Source organism: Salvelinus fontinalis, chromosome 12 (genome assembly GCF_029448725.1).
Source record: "Salvelinus fontinalis isolate EN_2023a chromosome 12, ASM2944872v1, whole genome shotgun sequence".
Lineage (NCBI taxonomy): Eukaryota > Metazoa > Chordata > Actinopteri > Salmoniformes > Salmonidae > Salvelinus > Salvelinus fontinalis.
This window is the reverse complement of record NC_074676.1, coordinates 10,433,713-10,452,988: the sequence shown is the minus strand read 5'-3', so window position 1 is coordinate 10,452,988 and position 19,276 is coordinate 10,433,713. Positions and strand designations below refer to the sequence as shown.

The following is a 19,276-nucleotide window of genomic DNA, read 5'->3' as shown; positions in this document are numbered from 1 at the left end:
ATTCAACTATTGTCTTTCTTCTTCGAGTCAACAACTCACCACATTCACCACATTTTATGCACTGCAGTGCTAGCTAGCTGTAGCTTATGCTTTCATTCTCTGATCCTTTGATTGGATGGGCAACAGTTCATTCTGCAAGAGCTCTAAGGTTGGAGGACGTCCTCTAGAAGTTGTCATAATTACTGTGTAAGTCTATGGAAGGGGGTGAGAACCAAGAGCCTCCTAGGTTTTGTATTGAAGTCAGTGCACCAAGAGGAGGACGGAAGCTACCTGTCCTCCAGCTACACCATGGTGCTATCTCTACAGAGTGCTGTTGAGGCTACTGTAGACCTTCATTGCAAATCAGTGTGTTTTAATTAATTATTTGGTGACATGAATATATTTAGTCTAGTTTTTCAATGTTTTACCATTAAAAAAAAAAAAAAAATTCACTGAGGAGGATGGTCCTCCCCTTCTTCCTGAGGAGCCTCCACTGATATCTACATAGCGCATTGGTGTGAATCACACTGCTGCTCTCTCATTTAGCTACAACTGATTGCCCACCTCAACAGCCCCTTCACATTACACTCCATGCAGTTTGGCTTCAGAGCGAAACACTCCACAGAAACGGCCAACTGCTTTCTTCAGGAAAATGTGAAGTCCAAGATGGACAAAGGGGGCATTGTTGGGGCTGTGTTTCTGGACCAAAGGAAGGCTTTTGATACTGTTAACCATGAGATTCTCATCGCAAAATTGTCCAAGTTCAACTTTTCCCCCGATGCCTTGAGATGGATGAAATCATACCTTGAAGGCAGAACTCAGTGTCAGAGTGAGCAATGAGCTGTCGCCCACTCTTACCTATGATGTTGGCGTGCCCCAAGGGTCAATACTGTGGCCCCTCCTGTTCAGCATGTACATTAATGATCTGCCTTCTGTCTGTACTGGGTCTGAAGTTCAAATGTATGCCGATGATACAGTGATATATGTGCATGCAAAGAGCAAACAACAAGCTGCACAGGAACTCACTACTGTAATGGTCCAGGTTACAAAGTGGCTCAGTGACTCGTGTTTGCATCTCAATGTGAAAAAACTGTTTGCATGTTCTTCACAAAGGGGGCAACAGATGCTACTGAGCCAGATGTCTATGTGTCAGGGGAGAAGCTCCAGGTAGTATCTGATTTTAAGTACCTTGGCATCATACTTGATTCCAACCTCTCTTTTAAAAAGCATGTGAAAAAGGTAATTCAGATAACCAAATTCAACCTAGCTAATTTCCGATTTATACAAAATTGTTTGACTACAGAGGTAGAAAAACTGTACTTCAAATCTATGATACTCCCCCACTTAACTGCTTGACTAGTTGGGCCCAAGCTTGCTGTACAACATTAAAACCTATTCAATCTGTCTACAAACAGGCTCTCAAAGTGAGTGATAGGAAGCCCAATAGCCATCATCACTGTTACATCCTCAGAAAGCATGAGTTAGGAAAATCTTGTGCAATACACCAACGCATGTCTTGTATTCAAGATCCTAAATGGCCTGGCTCCCCCTCCACTCAGTATTTTTGTTAAACAGAAAACCCAAACATATGGCAGCAGATCCACAAGGTCTGCCATGAGAGGTGACTGTATAGTTCCCTTAAGGAAAAGCACCTTTAGTAAATCCGCTTTCTCTGTGAGAGCTTCCCATGTCTGGAATACACTGCCATCAGACACACATAACTGCACCACATATCACACTTTCACAAAATGCATGAAGACATGGCTAAAGGTCAATCAGATTTGTGAACAAAATCCCTAGCTGTGTATTACCGCTTTCCATGTTGTCTGTAGATTGTGAGGTGTGGAAACACTTTGTTGCTTTTATGGAGTTTGTCTTGCTGCTTTTTGTTCTATGTTGCTCTGTCTGTATGCTATGTTTTGTTTCTTCTATGTTGTTCTGTATGCTATGTCTTGCTTGTTCTAATTTGCTCTGTGTGTATGCTATGTCTTGCGTGTCCTATGTTGCTCTGTCTGTATGCTACGTCTTGTTTCTGCTATGTTGCTCTGTATGCTATGTCTTGCTTGTTCTATGTTGCTCTGTGTGTATGCTATGTCTTGCGTGTCCTATGTTGCTCGGTCTGTATGCTACGTCTTGTTTCTGCTATGTTGCTCTGTATGCTATGTCTTGCTTGTTCTATGTTGCTCTGTCTGTATGCTATGTCTTGTTTCTCCTATGTTGCTCTGTATGCTATGTCTTGCTTGTTCTATGTTGCTCTGTGTGTGCTCACTGCTCAATGATTGTCTATATTGTAATTGTTTTTAATAACCTGCCCAGGGACTGCGGTTGAAAATTAGCCGGCTGGCTAAAACCGGCACTTTTACTGAAACGTTGATTAATGTGCACTGTCCCTGTAAAAATAAAATAAACTCAATAAAAGAAAATTAAACCAGTGGACAGCCGGTGAAAAATGCGCTCTTGCAACAGCTGCATAGTGTGGATCCCAGCATATGGAATAAAAGTGGGGCTTTATTGCTCAATCTAATTCATGCTGATAAAACAAAAAAAATCCATAAACCTAATGGACACATGCTCAAACTCGCACACTTTTGATAGACTTAAAAAGGGGCAATCTGTAGTTGCTACATACATTTTTACTTATAAATTATATATATTAATGTAAAGATATAATTTATTCCTATTATTGTATGTAGTAGAAAGCGGTGGGTTACAAGAAGTCTACATAACCAACAAATAAAGTAAAATGAACATCCATATATGGCCAGCTATGTAAACTTTAACATAGATTTATCCTGCAATAGATGTGGTTCAATTGGTAACATACATGTGTCTTCTTCTAATGCCTCTTAAGAGGGAAGTAATCTAAAAGTAACTGAATGTAATCAGATTACGATACTGAGTTTGGGTAATCCAAAAGTTATGTTACTGATTACAATTTTGGACAGGTAACTAGCAAACGGATTACATTTAGAAAGTAACCTACCCAATCCTGGAAATAAGTTATATTCTTACAGAATCAATGTGTATACAGTATATCATGAATTATAAGTACAAAAATGGGAAAGGGGGATACCTGGTCAGTTGTACAACTGAATGCATTCAACTGAAATGTGTCTTCTCTGAAGCAGAGAGGTGCAAGGGGCTGCCTTAATCGACATCCACGTATTCGGCGCCCCGGGGGCGGTGGGTTAACTGCCTTGCTCAGGGGAAGAACAGATTTTTACCTTGTCAGCTCGGGGATTCGATCCAGCAACCTTTCGGGTTACTGGCCCAACGCTCTAACCACTAAATGATGTAGCAACTAAGGATTCTAGCTTTAACACAGAAGACCTGAACCCACAATATGATCCTAATGTCACAAAGACTCAGAGCAATTAGTACCCCCATGTTTCAGTGAGACTCACAGCAGTCATCGTTGACCACACACTTCTCCGTCTCCTCAGTGTTCAGAGAGCAGATGGATCCATCTTCCGGGAACTGTTTGATGTAGCGCTCCCGAGACCTCATCCCCATCCCACAGGACACACTGCACGGAGACCAGTTGATCCACTCTGACATCATACAGGTAGACGCTTCTGGGAATGACGAGGCAAAGACAAAGCCTGGTTAAACCACACTGGAGGCTGTGGTCACCATTGTGTAATGGTGAGTGCAGGGTTCAGTCTGGTTTAACCAGGCTAGAGAAAACGAGCAGGGTAATTAACATGCCATACATGCAACAGCTCTGTCCATTCATTTCATTAATACTAGCTGACACCTCTGAATTACACCTGCACCTTCTTGTGGTAACAAGTAACACACCCTAAAATAATTGATTTAGTCCTACCTAATCTTACTCTGCTCTCTCCAATTATCTGGGAACAGAGCATGTAAATAGATTTTTTTTCATAGAGGATGGATATACTTTGGGGAACTTTCCATAGATTTCTCTTTCGTCTGGTCCATCTGCCTGCCTGCGGATTGGAAGCAGCTGTGAGTGTAGCTTAATAAAGCAGAACTAAGTGGATCATTAATAAGAGCTGTAAATAAATGTGGCCCTGATGAGGCCCCCAGGGGCCACGTCCAGCTTCAGGAATATCAATCAACCACGGACGTTAACGGAGCGATACAAGACAGGAAAGGAGTGACGTGCAGGAAGAAAAGCACACGCTGCCGGTCCTATTAATCGATAGTGTGTGTTGGATGGAAACAATAGCCATGAACAATTCAAACACACTTATCAAGCCCGGACAAAGCTGAGATTTGGGGCACGAGTAGAGATAAAGGGAGGAATGACAAACACCTCTGCATGACTGATCATGTGCCTTTTGGCATAGTGGACTAAACTGACAACATTGATGAGAATTGGACAAAGGACCAGTTAGTTCCTGAGAAACAAAGTTGATGTCAATCTGACTGAATAGAACAGCTTTCAGATCTGTCTTGTGTACTGGAAGAAGAAGCTTTTGTGGAATATCATATTCTTGTCTTTGGATCTTTACCAGGTTGTGGGACTTGATGAAACGCCAAAGTCCCATCTTTACATGTTATATTTGAATGCAAACAACAAAACGGTATTAATTGTGCATCATACGTAGCATGTAAACCGGGAAAGGGAAAACAATGGCAACAATGTATTTTCTCGTGCTTGGCTAGTAAATTGGAGGAGCGTGACACCATTTCAACCCTAATCCCTGTTCTCATACATGGATATGCTGACTGTCTTTAGTCAATATGACATGTACACGATTACACAGGGGTCACCAGCTCAGCCTGCAGAGCAGCAGACAAACCTTTAGCCAACAACCTCTTCTTTATGACCTGCTTTCTTTTAAACAATAACATATAATTCACTGTCTTTTCGCAATTTTTGGAAGCTATTTTACAGCCATTGGAGATGGAATGTTCTGAGAAATGGATGTTCTGAGAAAGACAAAACTGTTGGATTTCAATTCTCACAAATTCAGACGTTTCACGTTTCACCCAATTTATCAGACAGGCAAACAACTGTATTCATGTCTAAGCTGAGGCGACTTTGTCAGCTGATTCATACAAGTGATTGAACGGTGCTATTGAAGTGCATGCATTAGCGCTAAATGAGAAACAGGCCTATGACACTGTCCTTAGTCCTCACCCTCCTCGCTGCAGCCAGGCCCCATGCAGGGCTTGAAGTCCTGGGTGTGAGGGCAGGGAACACCGAGGTCCAGCTGGGCCTTCAGCATCCTCTGTCTCATCCTCCGGCCCTTGTCACAGCTGGCTGAGCTGCAGGCTGACCACGGAGACCAGTTGGAGTAGATGCACGTCTCTGGAGTGTCATCTGAAGGAAGAAATACTCTATCAGACAATGCATTGACAAGTCATCTTGGTCAGCTTGGGTGACAATAACAGCATTGGTTAAATGTCACTATCTTGTCATATTCTAATGAGATCATGTAAATGGGGGTATTCAAACTCAATTTTCTTGCTTATAACCCTATATTTTCACTGCTTTAGAATGTGATGGTGCTGTATAGGTATGGACTAATGTGCCTAACTGCCTAAAAAAGTCAATGCAAGTTCATACAGTTCAGGTCTTGCTCTAACCACAGTGTATAGTTACTGTACAGTAGGTGTATTGTAATGTACTAGAGACCTTCCTGTTAAGGAAACAGACAGTGTTGCCCTCAACAGAAAGAGGTTAGAGAGAACCCGGTTCAAAGGTAGAATTGGACGTTAATTGCAGAGTGTGGCTAGAAACAAAAACTCCACAGGTTAATTTCTCCTGCTTGCTGTGTTGATGGTGTTCAGCAGACAGACATCTGGAAGTTTAAACATGGATTCAGGCAAAGCAAGTCAAGCAGCTAGAGTGTGTGGCTTTTAAATTGAACATCCCAAATTGGTTGAGATAAAGTGCTTCCGCACCTTCCTCCTTCTCCTCCTGGCCAATATCTGCCACGATATCGTCCACAGTGTCCGGGACAATATTGCACTGCTCTCCCTGTGGACAAGAAACATGATTCAACATCACAAACACTGATAAGATTCTCAATTTACCATTTAATATCACATTCTCATCGGAGACAAGGGTAAACACCCGAATATGTGTAATTTATTTTCTTGGCAATCTTCTGTAAAATGGAGGTTCGGTCAATATGACACCTGGTTGTCAGTTTAAAAGATAGATAGACTTTGTTCTGAATTCTTTGCTTCAATTGTCAGGAGATAAACACTGTCATTTTTCTTTGTGTTTTCCAAAGACTTGCTATGATCACTATGGCAATATACGCTGAGTGTACAAAACATTAGGAACACCTTCTTAATATTGAGTTGCACCTCCTTTTGCTCTGAGAACAGCCTCAAGTCGTTGGGGCACGGGCTGTACAAGGTGTCGAAAGCGTTTCACAGGGATGCTGGCCCGGATTGACTCCAACGCTTCCCACAGTTGTGTCAAGTTGGCTGGATGTCCTTTGGGTGGTGGACCATTCTTGATACACACGGGAAACTGTTGAGCGTGAGACAGCGTTCTTGACACACTCAAACCGGTGCTCCTGGCACCTACTACCACACCCCGTTCAAAGGCACTTAAATCTTTTGTCTTGCCCATTCACCCTTTGAATGGCACACATACACACATCATGTCTCAATTGTCTAGAGGCTTAAAAATCCTTCTTTAACCGGTCTCCTCCCCTTCAACTACACTGATTGAAGTGGATTTAACAAGTTACATCAATAAGGGATCATAGCTTACACCTGGATTCACCTGGTCAGTCTACAGCCCATTCAAAGAGCTATGTATCCAAAGCAACATTACATGTATAGTGACTGTGAGGAGAGTTATATTGCATGGACATTCACATCTCTTCAGAGAGAGGGAGCAGACACAGACAAAGATAGTGGAATGAATGAGCCAGGTGCTGAAGGTACCTTTCTGGCTATCCTTTCCACCACCACCCGGGCCAAGGCTGTGATAGGGCCTCCCTCAGTGTCGTAGAAGGGACTCTGGGGGTGATCCAGGCTGGTCAGGGCCCGGATCCTCTCCTGGGGTATCGTAGGCTTGTTGGGAGACTGGAATGGTACGAGACAGGGTGGAATATGAGTGACACAATATGGACATTGGGCTAGGAGTAAGTGTAAGACAGGGTAATATAGGTCCACGAAAGTGGAGTTATTGGAATTACTGTTAGCACTGTTGTACTAGGAGTTAGTATAGGTGCAGAGTTGGTATTAAAGGCCCAGTGCAGTCAAAAATATGATTTCCTGTGTTAAACTGTGTAAATATGTGTGTATATACAGTGGGGAGAAAAAGTATTTGATAACCTGCAAAATCGGCAGTGTTTCCTACTTACAAAGCATGTAGAGGTCTGTAATTTTTTTATCATAGGTACACTTCAACTGTGAGAGATGGAATCTAAAACAAAACGGGGCTGTCGCTGGGCAATACGGACTTTCAGCTCCCTCCAAAGATTTTCTATTGGGTTCAGGTCTGGAGACTGGCTAGGCCACTCCAGGACCTTGAGATGCTTCTTACGGAGCCACTCCTTAGTTGCCCTGGCTGTGTGTTTTGGGTCGTTGTCATGCTGGAAGACCCATCTTCAATGCTCTTACTGAGGGAAGGAGGTTGTTGGCCAAGATCTCGCGATACATGGCCCCATCCATCCTCCCCTCAATACGGTGCAGTCGTCCTGTCCCCTTTGCAGAAAAGCATCCCCAAAGAATGATGTTTCCACCTCCATGCTTCACGGTTAGGATGGTATTCTTGGGGTTGTACTCATCCTTCTTCTTCCTCCAAACACGGCGAGTGGAGTTTAGACCAAAAAGCTCTATTTTTGTCTCATCAGAGTACATGACCTTCTCCCATTCCTCCTCTGGATCATCCAGATGGTCATTGGCAAACTTCAGACGGGCCTGGACATGCGCTGGCTTGAGCAGGGGGACCTTGCATGCGCTGCAGGATTTTAATCCATGACGGCGTAGTGTGTTACTAATGGTTTTCTTTGAGACTGTGGTCCCAGCTCTCTTCAGGTCATTGACCAGATCCTGCCGTGTAGTTCTGGGCTGATCCCTCACCTTCCTCATGATCATTGATGTCCCATGAGGTGAGATCTTGCATGGAACCCCAGACCGAGGGTGATTGACCGTCATCTTGAACTTCTTCCATTTTCTAATAATTGCACCAACAGTTGTTGCCTTCTCACCAAGCTGCTTGCCTATTGTCCTGTAGCCCATCCCAGCCTTGTGCAGGTCTACAATTTTATCCCTAATGTCCTTACACAGCTCTCTGGTCTTGGCCGTTGTGGAGAGGTTGGAGTCTGTTTGAGTGTGTGGACAGGTGTCTTTTATACAGGTAACGAGTTCAAACAGGTGCAGTTAATACAGTTAATGAGTGGAGAACAGGAGAGCTTCTTAAAGAAAAAATAACATGTCTGTGAGAGCCGGAATTCTTACTGGTTAGTAGGTGATCAAATACTTATGTCATGCAATAAAATGCAAATGAATTACTTAAAAATCATACAATGTAATTTTCTGGATTCTTGTTTTAGATTCCGTCTCTCACAGTTGAAGTGTACCTATGATAAACATTACAGACCTCTACATGCTTTGTAAGTAGGAAAACCTGCAATATATATATATGTATATATATATCCATCCACACTAATAATACTGTAAAATTGTGAAAACTGATCATGCCCTTTTAGTGCAAGAGTGGGTTGAAAAGACTTGAAAAGAGTTCTGCCTGTTTTGGTTTGATGGAGTTTTGGTCTTCCATGGTGACATCACCTAGCAGTAAATTAGTTAAGAACAATAAGAAAGAGTTTCAAACCTCTCTGCCAATAACAGCACATTTTCAGTTTTCCACTCCCCACTTGGACCTCTCCCAGACAGTCAAACTCTTGCTTGAGAAATTGCCTTTTCCTAAGAAGCTATTTTTGTTTATTTTTTACCATTTTAAGGTACTTCATTGTTACCCAGAAATGATTTGATATTGAGATTTAAAAAAATGGCTTTATTGGACTTTTAAGTGTAACACAGGGCAGTATGTGCACAGGGCTGGCAGTAACTGTAACACGGGGTATAGTGTCTTAAATAAGACATGTCAGTCTTAAAACGCCTGAAATATCTCTTTTGTATACAAGTTGAGCACACCTAAGATGTAAATGCGGAATCAATAGTAAACTTTGCAATAAAAGCACAACATTTGGTACAGAGGTACAGTATGTACCCTGAAAATAAATAGATATGGATCCACCCCAGATTTGGCCTCTGGGGGTCGTCGCAGCCCCGATAACTCAAAAATATCTCAAAAATGTAAATACATATTTAGGTTCCAGTCAATGTCTCTACACCAAGTCGAGAGTCTCATCTGTTAGATGAAATTTGAACTAGAGCAAAAAGTCTGATGTCACCGGCACCCATATCGCCTAAATCGGCCTTATCTGTGGCCATTTTAGGTCATACCGGTGTGTCAGATTAGCTCAATCGTCAAATTATTAGCCTCTCAGTATCACAGAAACACAACACTTTGAATACACTTTGAACAGACAAATATTCATAACAAGTGGCTATGGATGAGATAAATCAAAATATATTTTCAAAACACTTAAAAAACGGTGTATTTTGAATAATGGGGAATTGAAAGAATTTACTACAAAAGGTTAATAAAATCAAAAAGGGTTACTGTTTGACAGAAAGTGTATTTTTTCATCACATCCCAAAATGACCCCTGTTGTTGCTTTTAGGGGTTGAAATACTGTATGTTGGTGCTTTTAGGGGTTGAAATACTGTATGTTGGTGCTTTTAGGGGTTGAAATACTGTATGTTGGTGCTTTTAGGGGTTGAAATACTGTATGTTGGTGCTTTTAGGGGTTGAAATACTGTATGTTGGTGCTTTTAGGGGTTGAAATACTGTATGTTGGTGCTTTTAGGGGTTGAAATACTGTATGTTGGTGCTTTTAGGGGTTGAAATACTGTATGTTGGTGCTTTTAGGGTGAAGATGAATGCACTAACTGTAAGTCGCTCTGGATAAGAGTGTCTGCTAAATGACTAAAATGTAATGTAATATGTAGTATGGGCACAGGGAAGGGAGCTAGTGAAACAGTATGGGCACAGGGCTGTGAGCGAGCACCTCGTCATGTTCAGCTGCCATCTGTTAGGGGCTTCTGTGTTTGATCTTAATATGCATAATTGATCAGCTGTGTAATATTCCTTTTATGAGTGATTTATGACATTGTTTCCTGCTTGGTGCTTTGTGAATCACCTTTCATGCTGCCGTTCCATAACAGTAACTTCAGTTGAAGAGAAAAAAACAAAAGCAATTGAGTCCCTTTCTACTTTAACTCCAGGGAATCTAGTTTTAGTTCATTTTTGGCTGATATATTAATTGGTACTGCAGCCAACATGTGGAGACAAAAACGAAATAACTAAATCACATCTGGGGTATATGAATGCATGATTCATCCGCTTTCTTTGCATAGAAAGTATAAAGGCTATTTACAGAGTGTGTATGATTATGCTGTGTGTGTGGGTATGCATTGGATATACTGTATCTTCAGTGTCTTTTCTGGCCTATAGATGGCAGTGTCTTTCCTTTTCTTTTCCCAGTATCTTTTCAAGCCAGCAGAAAATTAACTATAAATTCCAGCGCAGGATTTGTTGGGTACATATTTACAGGGTAGCGACACAAGACTAGTCAGTGAGGCAGCCTCTTGGGTAAATATGTCCGCCTCAATAAAACGACAACACAGTGGATGTGCTGTTTTATGTTTGCAGTGTGTTTTTCGCTGAATCTGTTTATGCGTTTTTCAGCCGAGGTTGGAGGATTTGTATATTCATAAGTTATAAACAAAAAATAAAAAAGCAACGCTCCTGCACTATTAATGAAAGTAGATCAACAGCTTTCGTTCCAGATTTATGGCAAAATACAGACGCCTGGTTATGGAAATTAGAATGGCAGAAATAGTTTTACTAGATAACTGAAACCACAGCCATTTACTACATATTGACCCCCATGTCTGGGGCCCCAGGGCCTCACCTCGTAGGTGACCCCGTTGTCGGTGCCTGCGTCCCAAGGGATGAGGTCTTGGTCCAGCCTCTGGATCCAGCCACACTCCTTGGTGCAGAGGTCCTCTGCAGACAGCCCCACGTTCCAGTCAGGGCTGGGCCCCAGCATGCTCAGAAAGGACATGAGGTGACGCGTACGGTCCACTGAGAACTCAGCCGAGGGAGCTGCCCGCCTGAATAGACAAACAGATACAGACACGCATCGTATGCTCCTCAATGTGCAGATTGATCTGATTGATCAACACACAATGACATAATGTTAAAGACTGGTGAAGCCAGCTTGGTTTTCATTTGAATGCATCACATACCACACCAATTATCTGCTTTAAGTGTTTAAATGAGCTACATACTGTCCAAACAAAAACGTATAACACATTCCGTTCATAACAGCTCAACATATTAATAAATAATGACTTGTTTCTATTTAGAACTTAGAGAGAATACTGTTGTATCACTAGAACACATAAATAAGTGTGAATGAACTAGATGTTACGGTGGAAATGTTTAGGCTGGTGAATGTGCGTGGAGGCAAATAGACAGGTTCTATCCCAAATGGCCCCCTATTCCCTATATAGTGGACTACTTTTAACCAGAGCCCTATAGGCCCTGGTGAAAAGTAGTGCACTATATAGGGAACTGGGTGCTTTTTGGGACTCTATTTATGTGTTAATTTCCACAACACAAATACTAAGAGGAGAATAACAGCCAGTAACATCTGAATAGTTACTGACATGTGAAGAGATACTTATATAATATTCCTCCTTGTCATGTTAATTAGGTGATACACAACAAAACTCTGTACATTTCTGTAATATAACACGACGTGGGAGTGTAGTACTGCTCAGTTAGATACAACTGATCTAATTCAAGCAGTTCCTGTGAGATGATTAAACAAGTATGGAGACTACAACCTACACTTCGCTGTGCCTTATTTAGAGAACTTATTCCACAAGCACATCAATCTCTTTAAACAATCTCCTTCCCTTTGAGACATCTATGTTGTTCTGATCCCCCCCCCCCCTTTACATAAAACACATGTATATGACTTTTTCAAACAGCCTCTTCTAAAGAGAGAAAATTGCCCGGATTAATTGGTTGGCTAATGTTAAAATAGGTAAATGTAACGTCTTATAATATTGGAAGTGGAGGCAGTCAATAACACTAATCACAGAAACACCCAGAGGAAACAAATCTCTCATCAAAACAGGAGTCTTCCTTTTGCAAACAAAATACCTCATGAAAAATGTACACAATCATTAATGAATTTAAAGAAAACATCCGCAGGCCAGGCAGGTAGCTATTGAATTAATGCTGGGTGATTATTTTCTGATGAAGTTAAAAAAAATTATGAGAAATTCTGTTTTCATCTAAATTCTCAATTAATGATTATCAAATGATAATCTCTACAAGTAATTTCACCGTTTTTTAGACAGACAATTAACATTTTCAAACCTGCGAAAAGTGAGGGTACTCTTGCACATCACAGTGTACTCACACATTCAGGGGCTGCCATGCTGGCCACTGCGCCTTCGTTTTTATCACAGTCAGAACTTCATCACCCTGTGGATGACAAACACAGAGAGAGAAAGATACATTCGTTCGGTCAAATTAGAGAAAACTGCATGGAGAACACAGAAAGATACCCAACAGGGTTAATTCCTCTTTTTCGTATGAAATCTAAAACACTTTCCAAAGTTGAGAGCTGTGAAAGTGGGCATCTTGGGACCAGATGTGTCTGTTATTTTATAATGGCTGTTTTTTCCACAAGAGGATCCCACTTGTGAATCACGCACAGTAGCTCAGCTAAGCTGGCCGGTCTGGGGGAGCAGGGTGTTAACATAGCAGCATTGTCACCTGCTGCTGAAAAATTAAAAGGTCCAGTAGCAAACAGACCCTTTTGATGTATAACTAAGCAGGGGTTGTTGCTGCTCTGTGAGACAGTGTGGTGTCTGAAATCAAACAAAGGAAAAACAGGGTGGTAGAGATCTGTGGTGTTGCCTACTATTATGCTTTCCCACACACACTCCTTCTCTTTGTGGATTTCTATAGAAAACAAGTCATTTTGAGAAAAGAGATATTGACATGGCTACAGGGTCTCCTTGTAGCTTTATTGTTGTTGAGACTATCAACAGTAGCCAGCATATTGCTTTAACGTTCACTATTGAAGGTTTACTTTTGTAAATCACTTTCCCGAAAAGAAATAAGCTCAACGAGCAGATTGATGGGAACACCACAGGCTATCGTTTGTCACACACCCTACACAGATTTGTAAGCTTCAATCTTGTTCTAAAAAGTAAATGAGCCAATCCAGTTCAACAGTGATTGAACCGAACGGTAGCCGAGCGAGGGCTTCGGAGCTAGCAGACGTGTGGCATGGCAGCGGCTGGCGGATCGATACTGAGTTTCCTGAAGTCCCACACAGAGATGGAATTCATGTCGGAGGATTGGGCGAGGAAGATGACGAGAAGAAGTGAGACAGAAAAAAGGGTGCGAGGTGCAAACCCAAACCGGCTGTGAAATACAAGCACAAATATCATACCCCATTACCATAACAGGGAAGGTTATTTTTAGCATTTTTCGGGGGGTATGATATTTGTGAGTTTGTGACTTTCTTACTCATCATTACTCACGATTCATTCAAGGTTATCTGTAATCATGGGAGCATCCACATTAATGTAGACGTTTTAGAAACATATTCTATTAATATTTAGGATAAAAGTGACTCCAAAATGACACAATACATTATTTACCATTTATATCTATTGGGCAAAAAGTAATCTGAAACACAACCAAAACAAGCAGCAAATGCATCCAACAAGTTTGTAGAGTTATAGGCTTGATGTAATCATTATTTGCTAAGAATAAGGGACCAAATATTAAACTTTTCACTACTTTAAAGTAAATTTGTCCCAATACTTTTGGTCCCCTAAAATGGGGGGACCATGAACAAAAAGTGCTGTAATTTCGAAACGGTCCATGCGATACCAATGAAAATACTCTCAAATAAAGCTGACAGTCTGCACTTTAACCTCATCATCATCGTATCATTTCAAATCCAAATTGCTGTTATACAGAGCCAAAACAACAAAAAAGGAGTCCGTGTCCCAATACTTTGAGTTGACTGTATTTGGCAGCCATTAAATAAATATTTGTTTTCAGATTATCCTTCCGGCCTCCCACTGGCTTTTCCCCCCGTAATAACACTCTCTCTCCTTCAACATATACACATTACCACTTCAATTACATACAAGACTGTAGGGAAGACTGAATCACAACCAGGTCTATTTATCAAATCTGTTTGGATTTAACTACGGTCGATTTCATGAACAACGTTTCCGTTGAGAATTGGCTGGGCCACTCAAGGACATTCAGAGACATGTCCCGAAACCACTCCTGCGTTGTCTTGACTGTGTGCTTAGGGTCGTTGTCCTGTTGGACTGAGGTACAGTCTGATGTCCTGAGTGCTCTGGAGCAGGTTTTCATCAAGGATCTCTCTGTATTTTGCTCTGTTCAACTTTGCCTTGATCCTGACTAGTTTCCCAGTCCCTGCCTCTGAAAAACATCCCCGCACCATGATGCTGCCACCACCATGCTTCACCATAGGGACGGTGCCAGGTTTCCTCCAGACGTGACGCTTGGCATTCAGGGCAAAGAGTTCAATCTTGGTTTCATGAGACCAGAGAATCTGGTTTCTCACGGTCTGAGAGTCTTTAGGTACCTTTTGGCAAAATCCAAGCAGGCTGTTATGTGCCTTTTACTGAGGAGTGGCTTCCGTCTGTCCACTCTACCATAAAGGCTTGATTGGTGGAGTGCTGCAGAGATGGTTGTCCTTCTGGAACGTTCTCCATTCTCCACAGAGAAACTCTGGAGCTTTGTCAGAGTGACCATCGGGTTCTTGGTCACCTCCCTGACCAAGGCCTTTCTCCCCCGATTGCTTACTTTGGCCAGGCAGCCAGCTCTAGGAAGAGTCTTCGTGGTTCCAAACCTCTTCCATTTAAGAATGATGGAGACCACTGTGTTTTTGCGGACCTTCAATGCTGCAGAAATGTTTCGGTACCCTTCCCCAGATCTGTGGCTCGACACAATCCTGTCTCAGAGCTCTACGGACAATTCCTTTGACCTCATGGCTTGGTTTTCTGCTCTGATATGCACTGTCAACTGTGGGGCCTTTATATAGACAGGTATGTGCCTTTACAAATCATGTCCAATCAATTGAATTTACCACGGGTGGACTCCAATCAAGCTGTAGGAACATCTCAAGGATGATCAATGGAAACAGGATGCACCGGAGCTCAATTTTGAGTCTCATGGCAGAGAATCTAAATACTTACACTACCAGTCAAAAGTTTCAGAACACCTACTCATTCAAGAGTTTTTCTTTATTTTTTACTATTTGCTACTTTGTAGAATAATAGTGAACACATCAAAACTATGAAATAACACATATGGAATCATGTAGTAACCAACAAATCAAAATATATTTTATATTTGAGACTCTTAACCTGTTGGGGATGGGGGCGCTGTTTAGACTATTTATGCTAATGTGGCTAATTTTTTAAACGGCTTCCCACAAAATCCTTGATCGTACAATATGCATATTATTATTATTATTGGATAGAAAACAGTCTATAGTTTCTATAGGAGTTGAAATTTTGTCTCTAAGTGGAACAGAGCCCATTCTACAGCAATTTCCCTGACATGGAGTCAGATTTGAGAAACGTTGGCCACTTTTCTGAAGTCATTTAAACGGGCACTGTCGTTGCTATGACTATACGGACACTTCTTACGTCTTCCCCTGGATGCCTTTACGTGATGACGATTCCAACGGGCTCGATTGCTCGTTCACAGGCCCTACAAATGAAAAAAACCTTTAGCTAGCAAGTCTTTTCTTGCTGCGTAACGCGCGTGGAAGACACCGACCCTCTCCTGTTCCAAGCGTTAGTTTAGCCTGTTATATTTCTCCGGTCATCTTTTCACTCGTTATAGGAGTTACAAACATCACAAAGTAGTTAATTTAAAGCGTTTTATAGCAATTTATATCCGTTTAGTGCGATTTTGGGACATTTATTTTTGCAACGATGTGAAAAGTTGGGAACGCTTTTCAGTTCATCCCGAACGTAGTTGACATTTCCACATGGCAAGAGGACAGCTTTCCACCAAAAGACGATTTCTCCCAAGAAAGGATCCTTTGCCCAAGATACTGATGGAAGAACAGCTCAAGGTAGGACATTTTTATTATGATAAATCGTGTTTGTCGAAACATTTTAGTGGCTTAGGACGCCATGTTTTTTGACGTAGCTTCGCTTGGCGCAAACTGTATTGAAAAGTAAGGATAAATTAAAAAATGTAATAACGCAATTGTATTAAGAATTAAATTGTCTATCAATCCCTGTCCACCCTATATTTTTTAGTCACGTTTATGAGTATTTATGTATAAGAGTAGATCACTGTCTAAGTGGCGCAAGGACGTTTTCTTTACCAGCTTGTCTACATTTCACATTGTCTAACCATGATTTTGGTGGCTAAATATAAACATTTTCGATCAAACTGTATATGCATGTTGTAATGTGATGTTACAGGAGTGTCATCGGAAGAATTCTGAGAAGGTTAGTGAAAAAATTAATATCTTTTGGCGATGTTGACTTTTATCGCTCACTTTGGCTAGAATCAATGCTGGGCTGCTAATTGCTATGTGCTAAGCTAATATAACGATTTATTGTGTTTTCGCTGTAAGACACTTAGAAAATCTGAAATATTGTCTGTATTCACAGGATCTGTGTCTTTCGATTCGTGTATGCTGTGTATTTTTACGAAATGTTTGATGATTAGTAGTTAGGTAAACACGTTGCTCATTGTAATTATTCTAGTCCATTTGTGATGGTGGGTGCAATTGTAAACTATGCCATATACCTGAAATATGCACTTTTTTCTAACAAAACCTATCCCATACCATAAATATGTTATCAGACTGTCATCTAATGAGTTTTTTTGTTGGTTAGGGGCTATAAATATCTTAGTTTAGCCGAATTGGTGATGGCTACTGGTGTTGGTGGACAAATAAAAGATGGTGGATTATGCTAATGTGTTTTTAGGTAATAGATGTACATCTTTACATATTGTGTCTTCCCTGTAAAACATTTTAAAAATCGGAAATGTTGACTGGATTCATAAGATCTGTGTCTTTCATTAGCTGTATTGGACTTTAATGTGTGAAAGTTAAATATTTTAAAAAAATATTTTTTTTGAATTTCGCGGCACTGGTTTTTCAGTGGGGGGGGGGGGGGTGTGCCGCTAGCGCCACGCTGATCCTAGACAGGTTAAAATAGCCACCCTTTGCCTTGATGACAGCTTTGCACACTCTTGGCATTCTCTCAACCAGCTTCACCTGGAATGCTTTTCCAACAGTCTTGAAGGAGTTCTCACATATGCTGAGCACTTGTTGGCTGCTTTTCCTTCACTCTGCGGTCCGACTCATGTCAAACCATCTCAATTTGGTTCAGGTTGGGGGATTGTGGAGGCCAGGTCATCTGATGCAGCACTCCATCACTCTCCTTCTTGGTAAAATAGTCCTTACACAGCCTTTACTTTTTACTCATTATTGCTGAATGTGAGCTCAATGACACACAGCGTGTCACCATTTTTATAGAAAGCTAAACAGTAGCTAGTTTTTTTTAACATACTTTTTTTTGTAGTAAGTAGCCTACCTAAAGTTTCTCTGATAAATAGCACTCTGACAAAGAATATATCTTAGCCTTTGTCTTCACTTTTATCTTTGCTCTTACCTCCCCAGAATCAAGGCACTCATATCTTTTACCTTAAAAAGTTTGTATTTTAATTATTTGTCATGTTGACCCTAGGCTGACCTCATGTGATGCCCTGTCCAGCCTCTTGAATCCCCTAAATGGCCCCGTCTGTTTGTCTATATCCAGCTACAGAGAAGTCTGGGCCGTAATTGATTTGATTTCAGTGAGGTGCCAGTCTGGCCAGTCACTCCTGCAAGCGGAGAGGAACTGAGAGGCAGGGCAATAAGCCCCCATAACCACACTGCTCTCCCCCATCACATCATGCTCAGAGGCAGGCAGGCAGAGCAGCTCCCCTGACTCAGCCGTCTTGCCAGCGTGTGGCACTCCGAGGACCCAACGTACCCAGTATACTTCTGCCTCCGCCATTGCCGCTCCCATCTGATGCCCGAGCACAATCAAAACCTAGTGACTTTGCCAAGGGATCTGTTGCACGGCAGCGGGAGAAATATTGTCAAATCGTAATAATGTTAAATGAGCTGGGAGCCTCTGGGAGAGTGTGTAATAAAGAATAAACGCTGTCATATTGGAGTTTAAAAGCAATTCTGGGTGACTGTCTGGAGAATGAGACTGGGCTCTGGGAGGTGATGGTGTGGTCTTCTGTTGTGCTGCAAACGTGCAGTTCGGAGGGTGTATTATGCACTCATTACAGGAAACAATTACCCACATAACCTTGTGGGGGACCTTTTTAATCTCTTAGTTCAAACAGTGTGGAATGAAGTACACTATATACTGTGCATGGTGCAGACAACAAAGCACATTATTAGATATCAATGCATGTATACAGTAGGCCTACTATTTAAAATAAGGCAAATTAACTCCTGTTATATAATGTACTGTACAGTGCACTCAAAGTATTCACACACCTTTACTTTTTCTACATTTTGTTGTGTTACAGACAACATTTAAAATTATTAAATTGAGGTTTTGTGTCACTGGCATACATACACACAAAACCCCATAATGTCAAAGTGGAATGATGTTTTTTGGAATTTTAACAAATTAATACTTTTTTTAGGTTGAAATGTCTTGAATCAATAAATATTCAACCCCTTTGTTATAACAAGCCTAAATAAGTTCAGGAGTAAAAATGTGACCGTTTCAGGAAGCTAGGCATATGTCCCACGTCATTACTTTACAGGGGACGCATTTGAATGCAGTTATAATTTTTTTATCAAAATTAGTTTTTTGGGCAAAATGCCTTCTGGAACATGTGAACTTTCATATGCCCTAATAACACACTTGTATGCCATCTGTAAATACAAATAAAATGTTAAATTAGGAGCCTACCTGGTTTAGCCACGGAAAAAGGCAGGAACTTTCCCAATAGCCATGATTGTCTGAATGAATGGATGGGATGGAAATGCCGAGAGACGAGTTCGGATTGGTCTGCCATGTAGAATGCTTCTGTTTATAACATGAGCTGCTCAGTATGTGTAGATAATCCTTGCTACCGTGGAGTTCTTTAAGATATGGAGAA

At 41.4% G+C, this 19,276-nt stretch overlaps 1 protein-coding gene across 1 annotated transcript in view; it reads right to left on the bottom strand.

The window, feature by feature from the left end:
- LOC129866767 (spondin-1-like) overlaps positions 1–19,276 on the bottom strand; it is a 125,919-nt gene that overhangs the window by 11,886 nt on the left and 94,757 nt on the right. The window contains exons 7-12 of the mRNA XM_055939630.1: positions 12,492–12,556; positions 10,968–11,169; positions 6,862–7,002; positions 5,860–5,935; positions 5,093–5,275; positions 3,384–3,554 (exon numbers count right to left, since the gene is read on the bottom strand). Coding sequence (XP_055795605.1) covers positions 3,384–3,554; positions 5,093–5,275; positions 5,860–5,935; positions 6,862–7,002; positions 10,968–11,169; positions 12,492–12,556 — 838 coding nt within the window. The remainder of the gene's footprint in view (positions 1–3,383; positions 3,555–5,092; positions 5,276–5,859; positions 5,936–6,861; positions 7,003–10,967; positions 11,170–12,491; positions 12,557–19,276) is intronic.